Source organism: Vigna radiata, chromosome 11 (genome assembly GCF_000741045.1).
Source record: "Vigna radiata var. radiata cultivar VC1973A chromosome 11, Vradiata_ver6, whole genome shotgun sequence".
NCBI classification, from domain to species: Eukaryota; Viridiplantae; Streptophyta; class Magnoliopsida; order Fabales; family Fabaceae; genus Vigna; species Vigna radiata.
In genome coordinates this window covers 7,472,437-7,491,186 of record NC_028361.1, presented here as the reverse complement: position 1 = coordinate 7,491,186, position 18,750 = coordinate 7,472,437, and the positions used below count along the sequence as shown (strand labels likewise).

General features: G+C 35.1%; 1 protein-coding gene across 12 annotated transcripts in view; it reads left to right on the top strand.

Moving 5' to 3' along the window:
- The first annotated feature begins 2,308 nt into the window (after positions 1-2,308).
- LOC106777695 (MORC family CW-type zinc finger protein 3) overlaps positions 2,309-18,750 on the top strand; it is a 31,600-nt gene continuing 15,158 nt past the window's right edge. For 7 of the 12 annotated variants that reach the window (XR_002666008.1, XR_002666009.1, XR_002666007.1 and 4 more), the window contains exons 1-12: positions 2,309-2,411; positions 2,606-2,908; positions 3,135-3,255; positions 3,351-3,426; positions 3,842-3,956; positions 8,139-8,277; positions 8,604-8,826; positions 13,682-13,865; positions 14,211-14,312; positions 14,439-14,765; positions 14,841-14,924; positions 15,015-15,173. Coding sequence is in view for 8 of the 12 variants with exons in the window: in XM_022775852.1 (XP_022631573.1) it covers positions 2,882-2,908; positions 3,135-3,255; positions 3,351-3,426; positions 3,842-3,956; positions 8,139-8,277; positions 8,604-8,826; positions 13,682-13,865; positions 14,211-14,312; positions 14,439-14,765; positions 14,841-14,924; positions 15,015-15,173 (1,557 nt within the window). In the remaining 4 variants the exon portion in view is untranslated. Of the gene's footprint in view, positions 2,412-2,605; positions 2,909-3,134; positions 3,256-3,350; positions 3,427-3,840; positions 3,957-4,451; positions 4,803-8,138; positions 8,278-8,603; positions 8,827-13,681; positions 13,866-14,210; positions 14,313-14,438; positions 14,766-14,840; positions 14,925-15,014; positions 15,174-18,750 lie in introns of those variants that run through there. The other 5 variants (XM_022775849.1, XM_022775850.1, XM_022775854.1 and 2 more) reach the window with 5 other exon arrangements.

The following is an 18,750-nucleotide window of genomic DNA, read 5'->3' as shown; positions in this document are numbered from 1 at the left end:
CTCTTCCATTATTTTTTTCTTCTGCTATCAATGCCTCCACTCTTCTCTTCTTCCAGATCCTTCATCTTCTTCTGCACTCAACGCCATCCACCATATCTCTTTGGTCACCTTTTATTATTGAATTTTTTATTACACTTTCCTAAATTTTATTTTTTCTTTTATTTTGGCAAAGACCCAAGAAATAAAGCAAAAAAGAATTGATCCTTTCAATTCTCTGTTTCTTTCTCTCTTTGAATTATGTAACATCTAACGCTCGTTAATGTACACGACGAGAAAAATATATTAATATATTAATATAATAATAATAATAATAATAATAATAATAATAATAATATAAGTTTTTATATCATGAGACTTGACAAGAGGAATGGAAACTCTTTCTACTTCTTTAGTGTCTCATTCTTCTTCCTTTTTCGCTTTCTATTACAGTGTTTTTAATTTACTCATCAGATTTTGAAATACTTAGGAATGACTTAATTGATTGAACAATAAAATTTAATTTGAATAAGTTATTTTGAAATAAGAAAAATATATGTTGATTTTTTTATATCTTTTATTTATAATATTTATTTGATTTTATTATTAAAATTTATTTTATTATGTGAAATTTATTTTATTACGTAAGGTGTTTTAAACTTTATTGTATTTAATTTGATTTAGTAAAAAGTGTTATTGATCTCGTTTATATATTTATTTTTGTTATTGAGATTTAATTTTATTCTCTAGAGATTTTATAACATCATCTTAATTTATATTAAGTTTTGTATTTACGTTAGGAAAAGTTTTTAATTTCATTTTTATTTATTTTATTTAATAATGTATTTATAACTTTATTTTTTATTTATTTTATTTAATGAGATATTTTTCATCTTGTTTTTATTTATTATTGAAATTTTATGTGATGTTCATGATCTTATTATATTTATTTTATTTAGTGAGGTAATTTTAATCTTATTTTTTCATTTGTATTTATCATTGAGATTTTATTCAGTGAAATGTTAATGTCCTCATTTTTTATTTATATTTATTTATCTTTATATCAATTTATTTTAGTCATGGAGATGTTCATAATTTCATTTCTATTTATATTTATGTTAATATGTATTTTATTAGGTGAGATGTTTTAAATTCATTTCTTTTATTTATTTTTTCCTTATTATTAAAATTTATTTTATTTAGTGGGTGTTGATAACTTCATTTTCATTTATATTTATTTATTTATTTATGATAACCTCATTCTTACTATTTCAATTTATTTTTGTGAGGTGTACATAATCTCATTTTGTGGATATTAGTACCTTGTTAATTCCGATTTTGGTTGAAACTATTAGGTTGATAAAAGAGACTAATGATGATGGTGTGATCATTGAGTATTCAAAATCATTTGAGACAATTTGTTTTGAAATTTAAATTAGATGAATTGTATGAATATGATCATTATTAAAAAAATATATTATATAGTGTAATGTATATATTAGTGTAAGAATTTTAATATAAAGTTTTTCGGACTCTACTAACCCTCATTTCCTATGAGAACGAGATTTAGACGATAAGAGTTAAACGAGATTTTTAATTTGCAAGAATGGTTCGAAACACTACTGTGACTTAGTTAACTAAAGCTAACCCCACAAACCTTAACCCTAGTTTAGTTAACCCTAAACAGACGTTGCATTACATAAATATATCTACATTAAAAAATGTTTCTTGTTGTTGTAAAAATTGATGCATACCTGCTTTGATGCGAGAATAGCAACCTTATATTTAGGATCCAAAGCTGGCACCCTTATAACAGATCTCATGGCATCTTTACAGGACATAAAAAGATGTTGAAAGTCTCACGTCAATTAGAAATAAGATCAATTAAATGTATATAAATAAGTACAAACATTACTCTACAAACTGATTTTATAAAATTGAAGAATTGAATTAGACTTAAAATCTACTTTTAATCATGATGATTTAACACAGTCACTCTAATTTTTTCTATTTATTTATTTATTATTATGGATTTTTATAGGTGATAACAGAATTATTTCTTTTAATACGCAGAAGATGGTCATTGGTAGAAAGCTAAGAAAATTCCCCATTAGGTAAATGACTAATTAAACCATCTTAACCGACTAACGGCTGTCCAAAATAAGGGTTCTTTTATTATTTCAACTGACCCATTTGAATTACAATTTTAGCCTCACCTTCTTCACAGTACTATCATACTAATTAGTGGCAATATTGTCTTTTCTCCTGCTTCACCTCTTCGAGTCAGAATGGTTTGGACCTTCTGCTTCTATATAAGACCTTCTCCCCTTCTCCCGCTTCTTTTGTTCTTCTTTTTTTACCTTTTCTGTAAACAAATATCAACTTCATTTATATTATCTTTTTTCGTGTTATCTGCATCTTTGGACGTGTGAAAGGTTAGTCATCTGCATATACTTTTTCTTCTTTGTCTACTTTTTCGCTTTCTATGTTCATCTTCTTTTTGGATCTCATATCTCAATTTTTGGCTTTCTTTGTCTTTTTCGACTTATTCCTTCTATTTACATGTATAGAACTCAGTAGCTTGACTTCTCCTACTTTGTTTAATTGAACTCTGTTTTTGTTTATACAGAGGGTTATCAAGGGTTGAAGATTTAGTGAAGATTGAGTTTATCAAGTTACGTATTTTATAACTCAACTTAAGTTTTTTTTATTTCTGTGTGTATCTTTGTGGTTTTAGCTTCAAGTTTGTATTTTTATCTCAGATTCTTGAACTATTTCCATCATGTATTAAACGACAAAGAAATTTGACATGATCAAAGATATTGATGGAACAAGAGAAACATTGAATCTTGTTGTGACAATCATAGATTTATGGTTTGTTGAATCATGGGATTCGAGATGACATATGGAGATGATTCTTACATATAAAAAGGTATCTAAACTATTAATGTATGACTTAAACTTTGCTTGATGTATAGAATCTTCATTATGTATATACATAACATGATAAACATTATGATGGTTAGGGTGATACCTGCAATGATTAAAAAGGAAGATATAGGTTTGTGGGAGGACAAGAGGGTCAAAGTTATATAATGCATAATTTTAAAATCTTAAAGAACAGAGTTTAATTTAATGTATGCAACCATTCTTTTAAGTTATTGTTCATAGAAACAAGATCTATACAAGAACCCATTGCAAGTGTACCTGCCAAGGTGTGGAAGTCCAAAAGTATAAAGGATATCATTGATGGGAAGTACTCTGTTGATTTCTTGATTGGTAAGTATATTGTTGATTTCTTCAAAAGTATATATGTATAGATATATTTATTTATTATTATTTGCTGATATAGTTTATAATTTTCTACTTTTTAGATGTCATTGGTGTGGTGGACAATGTCAACAAGAAACCCCAAACCAAAAATATTGTATTTGACTTGAAGGATTTTAGGTTGGTTATATTATGTATGTTTTTTATATTTTACATTACACCTTTAATAAATTATGTTTATTATGTAATTAAGCTTTTGTTGTCATTTCCTTCATTAAGTGTTGCTGTAATCTATTGCACTTTGAGGAATTCGTATTGTGTAAAATCCGTGACTTCTTGGAAGACAAATCATGTAACACTTAATCCTGCATAAGGTTTTAATAGATTGATAACTTGTTCGTTGTTTCTTTTGTTCTTTTAGCCAATGTAATTAATTTTGAATAGGACCATGGCCAGTTTCACTGTCTAACTCATGGAATGGTTCCAAATTGATAATGGGTGATGATCTACCTGAGTTACAAGATTTTAAGAAGCATTTTATATTATTGAAAAAATATTTTCCTGTTCTGAAGACTAATAAGTTTGTAATTTGCAGAACTATTTATCATGAGGAGGGAAGCCGGTACAATGGCTCTTTCCAAATCAGTCATGTCGATAGGCTTATTTATAAAACTGTTGCTAAATGTATCTTTGAGATTATCACGATAGAGGTACTACTAAACTTCCTAATATTTTTTTATGGTGGATTCAATTTTTGGACTTCATGTTAATATTGACATATGTGTTATGGATGAAGGAAATTTGTTGTGTAATTGTTGAGTGCAATTAAATTTAATTTAAGGAATGATGGCTCGAGTTATTTTGTGTGTAACTATTGCACGAAAAAAAGTCATGAAGTTGGTTCTTTTAAGTGCATCAATTGTGAGGCATATAATCATAAACTAAGAATCAGGTTAAATATGTGATGTTTATATATTTTACACTACATACAGTGTTAATATCTAGGGATGGGCAAAGTATACTGTATTGCAGTGCATTACAGTTAACTATAAACTAGTTCAGGAAAATTGCACTGAACTAAAAAACAGTTAAAAATAACTGAACTGAACTAGTTTACAGTGCATAACAATTCAGTTAACTGGTTTTAAATTGTTCAGTTAATCACATGATACAATTTGGGATTTCGCTCCATAACACAGCGTTAGCATTTATGCGTTGCAGACTCCTTGCTTCACTCTCCTTAAACTTTAAGGAAGCTCTTCAATTTTTTCTTCACGTCCCATCACCACCTACTTCATCATGCTTATTTCCTCTGTCTTCTACAAACTTATGGTGTCCGGTTCAAGATCAAGGAAGCTATGCTCTACAAACCCTTCTGCTAGATTGAAGTAGAAGGGTACACTGATGCAGATTGAGCAGGTTCAAAAGATGATAGAAGATCTACCTCTGGATATTTTACCTTTGTAGGAGGGAATCTTGTAAGTTGGAGGAGTAAAAAGCAACCTGTAGTAGCAAGATCTAGTGCTGAAGCAGAATTCAGAGGCATGGCACTAGGTGTATGTGAACTTTTGTGGATTAAAAATGTGTTATCAGATTTGGGATTTAAACCAAATGAAACTATGAGTTTGTACTGTGACAATACTTCGGCTATTGCAATTGCTCATAATCCTGTTCAACATGATAGAACAAAGCATGTGGAGATTGATAGACATTTCATCAAAGAGAAGATTGAAGCTGAAATAATTTCCTTTCATTTTATAAGATCAGAGTTACAGTTGACTGATGTTCTCACCAAAGGAGTGTCAAGAAGATTGTTTGATGAGTCTCTATTCAAGTTGGGAATGTGTGATATCCATGCACCAACTTGAGCGGAGGTGTTAAGATATGCTAAATATTCTATTAAAGGATAGGCTTAAACCCTCCCTTTGTCCTAATATTTGTATGAAAATCTCAGTTCGGTCGTCAAGTTTTGAACTGTCTCAATTGGGTCATAATTTTTGTAAAAATGCACACATTTTACCCCAACCGTTAAATGATCTCAAACGGTGTTAAGTTTAGCTGACGTGGTATGCTGACGTGTTGGCTTAATCCCTTCTTGGTCCTCGTATGTATTTGTGTGAAAATCTCAGTTCGGTCCTCAAGTTTTGAACTGTCTCAATTGGGTCATAATTTTTGTAAAAATGCACACATTTTACCCCAATCGTTAACTGATCTCAAACGGCGTTAAGTTTAGCTGACGTGGTATGCTAAACTTGAGGACCAAGTTTAGTGATTGGGGTAAAATGTGTGTAATTTTACAAAAATTATGACCCAATTGAGACAGTTCAAAACTTGAGGACCAAATTGAGATTTTCACACAAATACGAGGACCAAGAAGGGATTAAGCCAACACGTCAGCATACCACGTCAGCTAAACTTAACGCCGTTTGAGATTAGTTAACGGTTGGGGTAAAATGTGTGCATTTTTACAAAAATTATGACCCAATTGAGACAGTTCAAAACTAAAGGACCGAACTGAGATTTTCACACAAATATTAGGACCAAGGGAGGGTTTAAGCCTAAAGGATATTAGGCAATCAAATATTGTGTTAGTTATAATTTAGATATTATTTTAATTTGTGCACTTGTCATTCTTTTAATAGATGAAGAATTATAGGATCCTTATATGTATATATATGGTACTCTACTCTTTGAAATAATACATCAGAATTATTCTTTAAACCTTTTATTATTCTTTACTTTTTTTCTCCTCCAAAATGGAAGTTGGGTCAAACTGTTTTTGATATAAGTTCTTAAAAATATATGTAGTTTATTCAACGAGAAAAAAGCTAAAAGATACTAGAGCTTGAATTATCTACATACAACGCTATGGGAATTATCTACAACAATCTCCCTCAATTCAAATTAGCAATAGAATGCGTTCTTATCATCTTCCTAATGAGCTTGAAGTTCTCAACCTTAGGAGACTTTGTTAACTCCAACTTCCCTTTGCTAACTTGACCCCTTACCCTTGCATATGAAAACAGATTGTTTCAAGATTGGAAGCCATGACATCCAGTCACTTGGCCACGACTTTATTGTTGTGCCAGGCTTACTATCTTAAAAGATATTTTAATCTTATACTATAAAGGAGTGTGGTTGGTCTTTCAGTTTTCTTATTAATTTTATGGTTAAATATATGTTTTAGTCCTCATATTTGTTTCCCCTTCTCAATTCGGTCATCATGTTTTTTTTTGTCTCAATTGCGTCCTCATATTTGTAAATTTGAGCCAATTTTGCCCTGTCCGTTAACTGGCCCCTAACGGCGTTGGCACTGTGCTGAGCTGTAACAGTCCTTCAGTGTTTAATTTAACTGAGTACATTACGTGTCATTTTGTAATTAAAAAAAAAAATTTAATGAGCCAATTACGTGTCACGTTTTATTTCAATTAGAGATTTTAGTGATTTATATGTATTGGGGATTGGGGTTTTATTTCTGAGTTTGGGATTCCCTCTTCGCTCTTTCATTGCTCAACTATGGAGAACACTGCTTGACGAGGTGGCAGCAACTGTGAGATGATGAGAGAAGAGGATCCGAGGTTCCTCTCAGAGCAATTTGTGCAATTTTTCTTCCCAACCTTGACATGTAAAACTAACTGGCTGGATGCAGCTGACATGATCGCTCCGATCCAAACTCCTCTCACCTTTAGCTTTCCCATTTTCTTACAAGTATCACTTTCCCTCCTTGTTCAGTAACTTTTTATGTAATTAAGTAAAAACCAAACCCATTTGCCCCAAGAGAAGAAAAAAGAAAAGAAGAAAAAAGTAGCAGTAGCAACACATGTAAGGGGAGACAAACATTGAAAAACATGTTTCTTCATTTGATTGGATGGTATTTTCTAGATCAGAGAAGTGACTTAAGAACCGATATTCGCAGCTTGATCGTTCCAAACACCCAAAGCTGTTGCTGAATTAGTCCAATAAAGCGACGGATCGTACATGCCCACATGCTGGATCTGGTTTTGACAAGCACCATTCCACTCCAACCTGCTGTTTTGTCCTAATTCTACTTTCACATCTTTTAAAGACACCATCCCTGCCTCACTGTTATCACTCGACATTTGCAACTGCTCTAGTGGGGTTAAGCCTAAGCCATGCTGGAAAGTGTTGCTATCAGCACCATCTTTCAACCCACTGCCGAAGCAAAGTAGAGCTCAACAGTGAAGACAAAGCTGGAGTAGTGGATGTAGAACTTGAAGAAGAACCAAAGATGGAATTATAACTTGAAAGAAGCGCGTTATTAGAACCAGCGGAAGATTCACATCGCTGGAGCAACTAGGCAACCCATAAAACAAAGGGTTGATGTGATTCGAGGTTGAAGCAGCAGTGTCGATCTGTGGTTGCGAAGCGGTGGTGAGAGCAGAAGAAGAAATAAAACCCTAATCCCCAATACATATAAATCACTAAAATCCCTAATTGAAATAAAACGTGACACGTAATTGGCTTATTAATTTTTTTTTAATTACAAAATGACACGTAATGTACTCAGTTAAATTAAACACTGAAGGACTGTTACAGCTCAGCACAGTGCCAACGCCGTTAGGGGCCAGTTAGCGGACAGGGCAAAATTAGCTCAAATTTACAAATATGAGGACGCAATTGGGACAAAAAAAAACATGATGACCGAATTGAGAATGGGAAACAAATATAAGGACTAAAACATATATTTAACCTAATTTTATTTTCTTTCTTTGCAGTACCTTTTTCTCTAAGTGATTATTCCTCTACTAAGTTTCCTGTAACATTTATGACATCCAGGATGAGCAAAATAAAGCAGAATATTTTCTGTCATTATTTAGCTATGTTATTTTGGGCAGTCAAATGAAAATCACAAACACGCTATTTTTTTGCAGGTTGCTCTTATAAACTTTGAGCAGCATCAGTTTTACATTCTACCTCCTGCATTAGTTTCAACATCAAGTGCAGTCAATGTTGCATATAATATAGATTGTACAGGTTCTGTACATACTCGTCCAGGGGATAGTGAATCAGGTGTTCCTTCTTTGGAGGACTGTTTGTTTGTTCTCAGCAGTCAATGCATAATTGTACAAAAACATTGCATCCAATTGTTATGCGATGTGCGTACAAAAAATAACACTAATGGATAGAAATAAGTAATGCACACATTATTCAGGTTTAGGAGATCAAGTTATCTCCTATCTTTTGCCTTTGAAATGGAGAATCATATTTGTATCTCTGGGTTATCTAGCTTGGAATTTGGAATTGTTTTACACATAGAAACGAAGAGAAAGGTTTGCTTTATTTTGGTTACTACCTCTTATGACACGATTGAACATAACTTGTAGATATTTCCTTAGCAGGTTCGCAATTAGAGGAATGTGGTGAACCAAATACAGCTGAAGGTCTTAAGTTCTCTCAAGCTGAAGAAACTTGCAACGAATTTCAATCCCAAGGCCCTCTAAGAAATTTCATTCGGGCAGACCCAAGTTACCTTAAAACTCTTGGCCAGGCTCATTCTGGATGGATTTTTGGTGGAATAGCTGAGCTTGTTGATAATTCCAAGGATGCCAAAGCAACTAAGTAGGTTTTATGTTTTGTTTCTTGTGCTGTTATATCACACTTTACGTGCCAGTCAACATACTATTTGAGATCTTTAATTTACTCTATTTTCCCTTGTTTATTTAATTTCTTGAAATAGGTATAATTACTGGATTGGAACAAGCAACATAGGAATTTAAGATTGTATTGCTGCTTTTGGTTTGATGTGTAAGATGCTAAGAAAGACTAATGTTTTTCTGAATTTCCAAACAGTTAAGGCAAAAGAAAATTATGTTATCTAGCTTATTTGATGTTTGGCCTTGGGTTTGTCTTTTGTTTCTTTCTTTTTCCTTGGGTGATGTTATTAATACCAAAAACATGTAGTACAAGTAACTGAGACCGTGGATTCTGCATTTCTTTATTTCTCACCCTTTTGAAGAAGATATTGAGAGCCTACTTCAAATCTTTTGGTAAAAGATGAATGCCATGTATATAGTTGCTTATGTTTATCTTTTTTTTTTTTTTAAACTTTATGTAGAAAGTAAAAAGGTGTGGACATCAGCTAACCCTTTTTGTTTGCTTTTACATTGACTCATTTGGAATGAAGGATTGGGGATGTGAATAAGTTGATGCTTGAGATTTAAAAAACAAAATCAGCTGAGTTATTTATCCTCCCTGTTAGAATAGGTCTTAAATTGTTTTATTTGAAAAACTGTTTTGGGTTGTACCCAAGAGTTGTACCTGTCTCTATACTTAGAACTCTAGTTCTGTCTTTTCATTTTTGCTTTTCACTCTACTCATTAATTCTTAAGTGAAAATCGTCATACCAAAAAACATCACCCACTCTGTATAATGGTATATTGTGATAAAGGTGGTTCTGTTGTGCTCGTCGAGACGAAATGAGAAACATATGAGATGTGATTCAAATTCTCTAAAACATATTGTTCTTTTCATCTCTCTTAAGTTGGTAATGGAGAGAGTCGATCCCATTTTGCTAGTCTCAGTCTTGTCCAGCAAAGTCTCCACTTTTGTCTACTGTTAGTCATCATTGTCTGTTGTCACAATTTTCTCCATTAACCACCGGATTTGGAATATCCCTCCAAGCAATGACCCACCTCACTTGTCCGGAGGATGGATCAACTCCATGATCTGCCATATGCACTTTCGGTGTTAGCCATTGCTAGGCACTTGATGTCCTCATGCGCCTTATCTCATAGGAGTTACATCGTGTGCCTCCTCCACAGCTCTCACCAAACCTCCACATCCTTGTTTTCACCTCTAGTTCTCCATTACTAGTTTAGTTGTCGGTCAAATATGTGATTCTCTATTGTTTCTTGTTGGTTGTTTCTTTTCTGCTGGACTCTTTCGACAAAAATATCTTTTAAACCAATTGTCTTCTCAAAAACTCGTACCATTCTGAAAAATTGGATGGAAGAAGTTATCTCTTGGTCTGCCTCAATTGAACTTTGTTTCCTTGGCATAGGTTTTCATGATCATCTTGAACAAGGTAGGAGTAATGTAGCATCTGATAAAGTTGAATAGACAAAGAAAACTTATTTTTAGCTTTGTGCTTTATTATCTTCGAGGTTAAGTCATTAGACAAGATTAAGAAAAAGTTGCACAAATCTTATATGGTTATGATCCTTTGTGCCATGCATCAAAATTTGGAACTTCTTAGAGATAAACTTTTTCCTTGTCATAGAGTCTCACCATGGAAAGCTTGAGAACACAACTCTTTCGGATTCCAACTCTTCAAAGCAAGAATTTTCAGTAACATGTGAAATCTCTTGTCGTGGTTTCTACACGTAAAATAGGAGGATGCAATACTAGAGAAGGATGTGGTGGAGAGGGATATCCTCAATGTACGTAACTGTGAGAATGAGTCATATCCAAGAGAATTGCTTCTCTTTGAATGACTCTCTTGATAAGACAACCAAAATCTTTAAATTTGAAACTACAAAGCCCAAATTCTCTTATGAAGAATACCAAGAACATTTGAGATCAAAATCTAATAGCTTGGCACAATTATCTACAAATCCCAACTTTTTAAGAGCTTGCATCTCACAATCTTTGGATAGTCAAAGTCTGTGAATATGTGCTTCTGATCATATTTCTAGTAACGCCTCTTTGTTCTCGTTGATTTCTTTTCCCCAAATTATCATTATATAACTTCAACCAATGGTTCTAAAGTATCCTCTAAATGGATTGGTCAAGTTTCCTTGTTTCCTTAAATTTAAAATTTGTTCTTTTGCTTCGTGTTTGTCCTTTCAATCTTATTTCTTTTAGTCAATTAACCAATTCTTTAAATTGTTCAATAATTTTTTGATGTCAATTCTTTTGTTATAAAAGAATGTCGTACAGGGACAAATGATTAGAGAAGGGCACAAATCTATGTTTTGTTTTGCATCTCCATCTCGTAAACTTTTACATGATTGTTGGGGTCATCCTCCCTTGTCAAAGTTAAAGAAAATGGTCCTTGAACTTGATTTGAACATTAGAATGTGAATCATGTGTGCAAGGAAAACATGTTAGATCTTTTCCTAAACTCATATTTTGGTTTTTGATGTTTTGTTGTTTTCATTGATAAGTATTTCGTATGTACTTGAATTTATCTAATGAAAGATGTTTTGAACTATTACTTATCTTTATATCTTTTTTTTTTGTTGAAACAAAAAATCAACTTGACCAATTAAAATTTTAAGAAGTGACAATGCTAAGATTACTTATATAATTTCTCTATTGTTTTAAGTTCATGTTAGGAATCTTTATTATAAGAACCTAACAGTCACCCTCACCACTGATATATACTCATAGAAGACAGAAAGAATGAATCAATGGTATCTTATTCACAGTAACAATCACAAAGTAAGAAGTGTAACTCTAGGGCCTAACCCTTCTCACCAGGTTCGAAACCGGTCTTTACAAAGTATACAATTGACTAACTCCCCTCTGCAAATATAATAGAGTCCTATTTGTACTATTCCTTTGCCTTCTAACCTAAACCCAATACCCATTATGCCCTCTCCCCTGTATCCTATCAGTTCACATGGCATTTACACCTATTTACTTATCCTTACACACCTCAATAAAACAATATAGTAGAAAAGAAAAGTAGACACTTGGTTGAAACTGTTCATACTTTATTGTTCAGTGCCAATATACCAATTTATCATCAGGGTAATGTTTCCCTAATGGCTTGTTTTCTTATTAACTGAATGTCATCGTATCTTAACAATAAGGTTCCTTATTTCATTCTGTCTCCAAGTTGCCATGTCTTTCGTATTTCCCCTTTTGTGTTTGGTTGTGTAAGTTTCTATACATGATATATCTCCAATGTTGGATAAACTCCCTACTTGTGCTATTAACTGTGTCTTCTTAGGCTATTTGTAATTTTCTTAGCTATAACAGGTTGTCTCCCTCCATTATTATTTTATGTTTTGTGTCTTCTATGTCTATTCCCAAAAATGTAAATGAAAGACTTCATCATCCGGGATGGCAATAAGCCATGATTGCAAAAATGTAGTCTCTTGACCATACATGGCAGTTAGTTCCCCTTTCACTAGGGAAGAAGACGATTGAATGTTGATGGGTTTATGCCATTGAAGTTGCCTCCAATGGTGGAGTTGATCATCTTAAAGCCCAATTGGTTGTCGAAAGACACTTAGATCTATCACCTTGATTATAGATGATATTTTTTTTCCTAGTGACCAAAATAACTATTGATTGTCTTTTATTTGCCATGATAACTATTCATCATTGGCTACATCATCATGGCAAAGAAAAGAAAAGCAATGTGGAACAACCTCATAGGTTTGTTGCTTGGGGAACTATCATACCTTCCCTAGAAAATGTGTTTACTTAATATTGTATGATGATGAAATAGTCTTAAGAGGGAATGGTTTTGCTAGAATATCTAAACTAAAGGAATACTTGTGCAAACATTTTCAAACTAAGGATCTTGGAATTTTCAAACAAAAGATCTTGGAAGTTTCAAATATTTCTTGGGTATTGAAGTAACCAATCAAAAATAGGTTTTGTAATCTGAACAAAAATATATTCTAGATATCCTAAAAGGGACAAGTATGGATTGATTGTAGATCAATGGATAGTCCTATGGACCCAATCAGAAATTAATTGCAGAACAACGTGAGTCTTTCTCTGTTTCAGATATATATACAAGGTTGGTTGGGAAACTTATTTAACTTACTATTACTAGACTTGATTTGTCTTTTGCAGTTTGTTGTTAGTCAGTTCATGTAGATTCCCTATATTAATATTGGAATGTTATCATTTGTATCTTAAGATGCCTCAAGAAGGTTCCAGGGGGCCAATGACATCTCTTGTGAACTTGTATGGTAAAACAGTTCTGTCAAGAACAAAATGTTTGAGATTCAACAAATGAAGATGTCTTGTGATAATCGAATTGCTATCCTAGTCACTTCCAATCTAGTATTCCATGAGAGGACTGAATACATAAAAATTGACTGTCATGTTATTTGCATAAAGTTGATTTTGTTGATCAAGGGAATTTGTAATGAGTTTGTCAGATCCAATGATGAACTTGCAGATGCATTAACAAAATCCTTGGGAGGATCTTGAGTTTAATTTATTTGTTTTAAGCTTGGCACATGAAATTTGTATAATCTAGCTTGAGGGAGAGTATTAGAATAGGTCTTGAATAGTTTTTATTGGAAAACTGTTGTGTTGTACCGCTCTCTGCACCTAGGACTCTACTTGTGTCTTTTCATATTACTCTTCAACTGACTCATTGTACAAGAAAACTATCAATATAAATATGAGAATATATGAGATCCGATTCAAGTTCTCTAAAATATATTTTATTTATCTTAATTCTCCTCAAATTGTACTTATTTTTTATTTATCTTTGATGGTACAGAATGGACATTTTTGTAGATATCATCCAGTTGAAGAAATCTCGGAAGGATGTTCCGATGCTGTGTCTTATTGATGATGGTCAAGGGATGAACCATGACGAGGTTATGAAAATGGTATCTTTTGGACATAAGCAATCTGATAAAGTTGACACGGACCACATTGGCAAATTTGGTGTTGGATTCAAAGTAGTTTTCTCTCTTATCTTTTTCCTATCTGCCTCTTATGAACTCTAACTTATATCTGGTCTTTTACAACACAAGATTGGATAAATAGCTTTTTCCTTTCATGTTTGGGCTTAACTAGGTTACCTAACGGTCTTTTAGGATGGGATTGGATAAATTGCTGCTATCTTCAATATCTGGGTAAACTATTGGGGTTTAACTTTGATTCATCTATTGGATGGACTCACATGCTTTCGGTTCCATTCTAATTTGGAATAAAATATAAATTATAATATCTTTTCAAACTCCGTTATTTGTTCTCGCTTCAGTGAATTTTGAAGTGTTGTTCTTTTTTCCTTTCTTCCATAGACCGGAGCAATGAGGCTTGGGAGAGATGTTCTGGTTCTAACACAAACAACTACTTCTAGATCTCTAGCTTTTCTTTCACAATCATTGAATGAAGGCAAAGATGTAAGTTACACTATATTAAAAAAGCTGACCCTTCAAATATACCCTATGTTGATTGGAATCGATTGACTACTCCAGAACTTAATTCAATTCTTTTAATTTTTATTCTGCTAAAATATTTTGAGGCAGAATATTGAAATTCCCATAGTCAGCTATTGTCGACAAGGACAACGTATGGAGGTTGACCTAAGTATGCAGTCTGAAGCTTTGGCAAAATACAATTTGAAAGCTATTAAGGATTTTTCACCATTTAACAAGTATCTTATTGGTGAAAAGGCAGCCTTGTTTGGTACCGGTACAGGAACACAAATATACATATGGAACTTGGATGAATGGGGATCAAAGTATTGTTTAGAATGGCATGATGGACTGAAAGGTGGGAGTTCTTTTCACCAAGGTGACATTCTTATCCNAAGCAAGAGGANTCGTTCTCGTCCNGGCCAGATTAGTCAAAAGGTTTGGNATCTCTTNNACTAANGATNNTGTNAGTNGANAATATGTTGCTTTTGTAATATTTTGTATTGTCTGCAGGTACCATTGGATTACTCACTTCGAGCTTATTTAGAAATTATATTTTTAGTTCCTCGAATGAAGATAAGTGTACAAAGATCATTGGTAATAGCATTCTTGTGTTTCCAATTTGTTTGTTAGGGGTGGAGCCTTCCGAGTCTATTATCTAATTGTTTTTCATTTATTTTTGCTCAGGTTAAAAGTCGACCATTATCAAAATTGCTTACTCAAACTGTTATTGAAACTGGTGACATCTTGAGAAGGCCAGTTGAATTAATTATTGGATTTAGTCAATTAGAGTGGGAGCGGGCAAACTGTGGAATGTTTTTGTATTGGCATGGTCGCTTGATTGAGGTGAGGAGTCGGCTTGTTTGATATTGTTGATTTTAGATATGGGTACATACAATAGTTTATATTTGTTTACCCTAATTGTGTGTATTTGGGGCTCAGTCCATATTTTCATTATAAATGCACTACCCTATGTGATTTTTCAACCCTAGGGGGATTAACCCCATACCTACTCATTATTTTCACAGTTCGTTAATAGCCACTAAAATAGTCATGGAATACCCTCAAATATGGAGGTCTTGGACTCGGGTATTTTATGTCCTTGTACTGCTAGGAATTTCAATTTTACGAATCTGAGACGGTGGAGAGAGTTACATGCTATTATCCTAAAATACTCTTGTAGTCAATACTTTCTATCTATTCTTTCCCTCATGGGTTTCAGATGTTGATAGGTTCTTGTAGTCAAGAACCTATGGACAACACTCGAAAAACACTCAAAGAACAATTCCTCTGAATTGTGCAGCTTAACCTCTCTCCAAAGAACTACAAGAGTTCTCGCAAAACAATAATACTCCAAAAACTACTGAGTAAACTCTCTACTCCCCCTTTTATACACTCTGCTAACAGAACTAATAGAACAAACCCCCCAATACCTAGCAGTTAGGACCTGTAACGTTTCTTTTCCTTCTATATACAATTAATTCCCTAACATTACTCCCCTCTCCTCCAACAACCTTGTCCCCAAGGTTAAATTCCGGATACTGCTCCTGGATAGTAGCCACATCTTCCCATGTAGCACCCTCTTGTCCTCCTTCTTGCCACTCTATCAACACCTGAGGTATTTCTTCCGATTCCAGTTGCCTTGTTCTTCTCCCTAATATCTTGACTGGCCAAAACGGTGGCCCGTCCGCTTGTAACTCAGTTGCAAGTTCCTTTTCAACCTTCTTCTCACCTATTGCCTTCTTGAGCTGGGAAACGTGGAATATTGGGTGTATTCTTGCTGCCTCAGGTAATTGTAAACGAAACGCTACTTCCCCCACCTGTTGTAACACCTCAAAAGGTCCATAATACCTAGCAGAGAGCTTAGGATGCAACCATGTAGGCATGGATGTTTGTCTATGGGGTCTAATCTTTAAATAGACCCAATCTCCCACTTGAATATCTGCCTCTTTCCTTTTTTTATTCACCTGAGTAACCATGGCCTCCTGAGCTTGCTTTAAATGGACCTTCAGCTGCTTTAAAGCCTCATCCCTTGTTAACAAATCCTGTGCCACCGACTCCACTGTTATTTCCCCCGGAATAAAGCGACTCAAGGCTGGTGGAACTCTCCTGTAAACTATTTCGAAGGGAGAACACCTGGCTGCACCTTGATAACTGGTATTATACCAGTATTCGGCCCATGGAAGCATCATTTTCCAACTCTTAGGTTGTTCCGAGCAGAAACACCTCAAATATCCCTCCAAAATCCTGTTTACCACCTCGGTTTGACCATCTGTTTCAGGATGGTATGCCGTGCTCATGTTAAGTTGGGTCCCCTGCTTCTTGAAAAGCTCCTTCCAGAACACGCTTAAAAAGAGAGGATCTCGATCACTTACTATAGACGTAGGAATTCCATGCAATCTAAGTATTTCTTGAATGAAAACTTCAGCCACCGTTCGGGCAGAATAGGGGTGTTTAAGTGCTATGAAGTGGCTGTACTTGCTCAACCTGTCAACGACTACCAAGATTGCATCAAATCAAGACTTATCTCCTCCCAGATGGCCTGCGGAATCGGGAGCGGTTGTAGCAGACCTTGAGGTGATGCAGCTAAGTACTTATGCTGCTGGCAAATTACATAGCTCGCCACAAACTCGGTTATCGTTTTCTTCATCCCCTGCCAGTATACAGATTGTGCCACTTTTCGGTATGTGCGAAACACTCCAGAGTGGCCCCCAGTGCTGGTCACGTGAAACTCGGGTAGGAGCTTGGGAATCCAGCTCGACTTTGCTGACAAAACCAGCCTACCTTTGTAGTGAAGGCGGTCATTCTCCAACGTGTAAGCTTCATGGCTATTCGGGTCCCCCTTGAGGTCCCTCATTATCTTCCGAAGCGTGTCATCCTCTTCCACCTCTTTTAAGACCTCCTGGAAATCATGCCAGTAAGGCCTAGAGATGGCTCGTATCTCCCCCTCCTCAACGTCTCCTTTCCTAGATAAGGCATCTGCAACTTTGTTAGAACTACCCACCTTATAAACAATTTCAAAGTCATACCCCATCAACTTGGCTATCCAATTCTGTTGGTTGTGTGTTGTTATCCTCTGTTCTAACAAGTATTTGAGACTGCGCTGATCGGTGTGAACCATAAATCTCCTCCCCAATAGATAGGGTCGCCAGTGTTGGATGGCCATGACTAATGTCATCAACTCCTTCTCATAAATGGATTTACTCCGAGACCCCTCCGACAGCGCCTTGCTAAAGAAAGCAATAGGCCTTTTATTTTGCATCAATACCGCCCCTACTCCACTCCCGGAAGCATCACACTCAACGTGAAACTCGCGTGAAATCGGGCAAGGCCAACACCGGTGCAGATGTCATTGCAGACTTCAAAGCAGCCATGGCTGCACTAGCTCTTTCTGACCATTCAAATTGCCCTTTTTTTAACAATTCTGTGAGGGGTTTTGCCAACTCTCCCTACTTCTGCACGAATCTCCTATAGTACCCTGTCAAGCCTAAAAATCCCCTCAACGCCTTCAAAATCCTGGGTTCAGTCCACTCTAGCACGGCCTTAATCTTATCTTGGTCCATCTCCACTCCTTTTTCAGATATCTGATGCCCCAAGTATTGAACTTTCTTCTTCCCAAACTCACATTCTTTTTCATTAGCCACCCAGTTGTTCTGTTCTAATAGCTGCAACACCAGTTTTAGATGATGGAGGTGCTCGGTCCAGGATGGACTGTACACCAAGATATCATAAAAAAAAAAAGCACCCACTTCCTTAAATAAGGCGCCATTAATCAGTTCATAGCACTCTGGAATGTTGCTGGAGCATTCGTTAACCCGAAGGGCATCACCAAAAACTCAAACAAGCCTTGATGTGTCCGAAAGGCAGTCTTTTGAATGTCTTCTTCACCCATGCGTAATTGATGATATCCTGCCTTCAGGTCCAGTTTAGAAAAAAACCTTGCACCCTTAAGCTCATCCAATAATTCCTCAATCACCGGGATGGGAAATTTGTCCGGAACGGTTGCCTTGTTCAAGGCCCTGTAATCCACGCAGAATCTCCAACTTCCATCTTTCTTTTTTACCAAAATCATGGGGTTGGAAAACGGACTTTGGCTCAGCCTTATGACCCCTGCTCGTAGCATATCAGCAACTTGTTTCTCAATTTCTTCTTTCATCAAATAAGGGTACCCGTAGGGTCTTACATTTATAGGATTGGTACCATCTTTTAGCACTATTCGGTGTTGGGCATCACGTGCAGGGGGCAGACCTTCTCTCTCCTGGAACACCTTGTAGTGGGGATGCAGGACTGCTCTGATCTCCTCCTGCTGCCCTTCAGTCAAATCACCCGACACATCACCTTGTGCTCCCTGCTCCATTACGCACATTTCCCAAACCAAGAACTATGAAATAGTAAAAGAGATGAGGGGAAATCTCCCTTATGT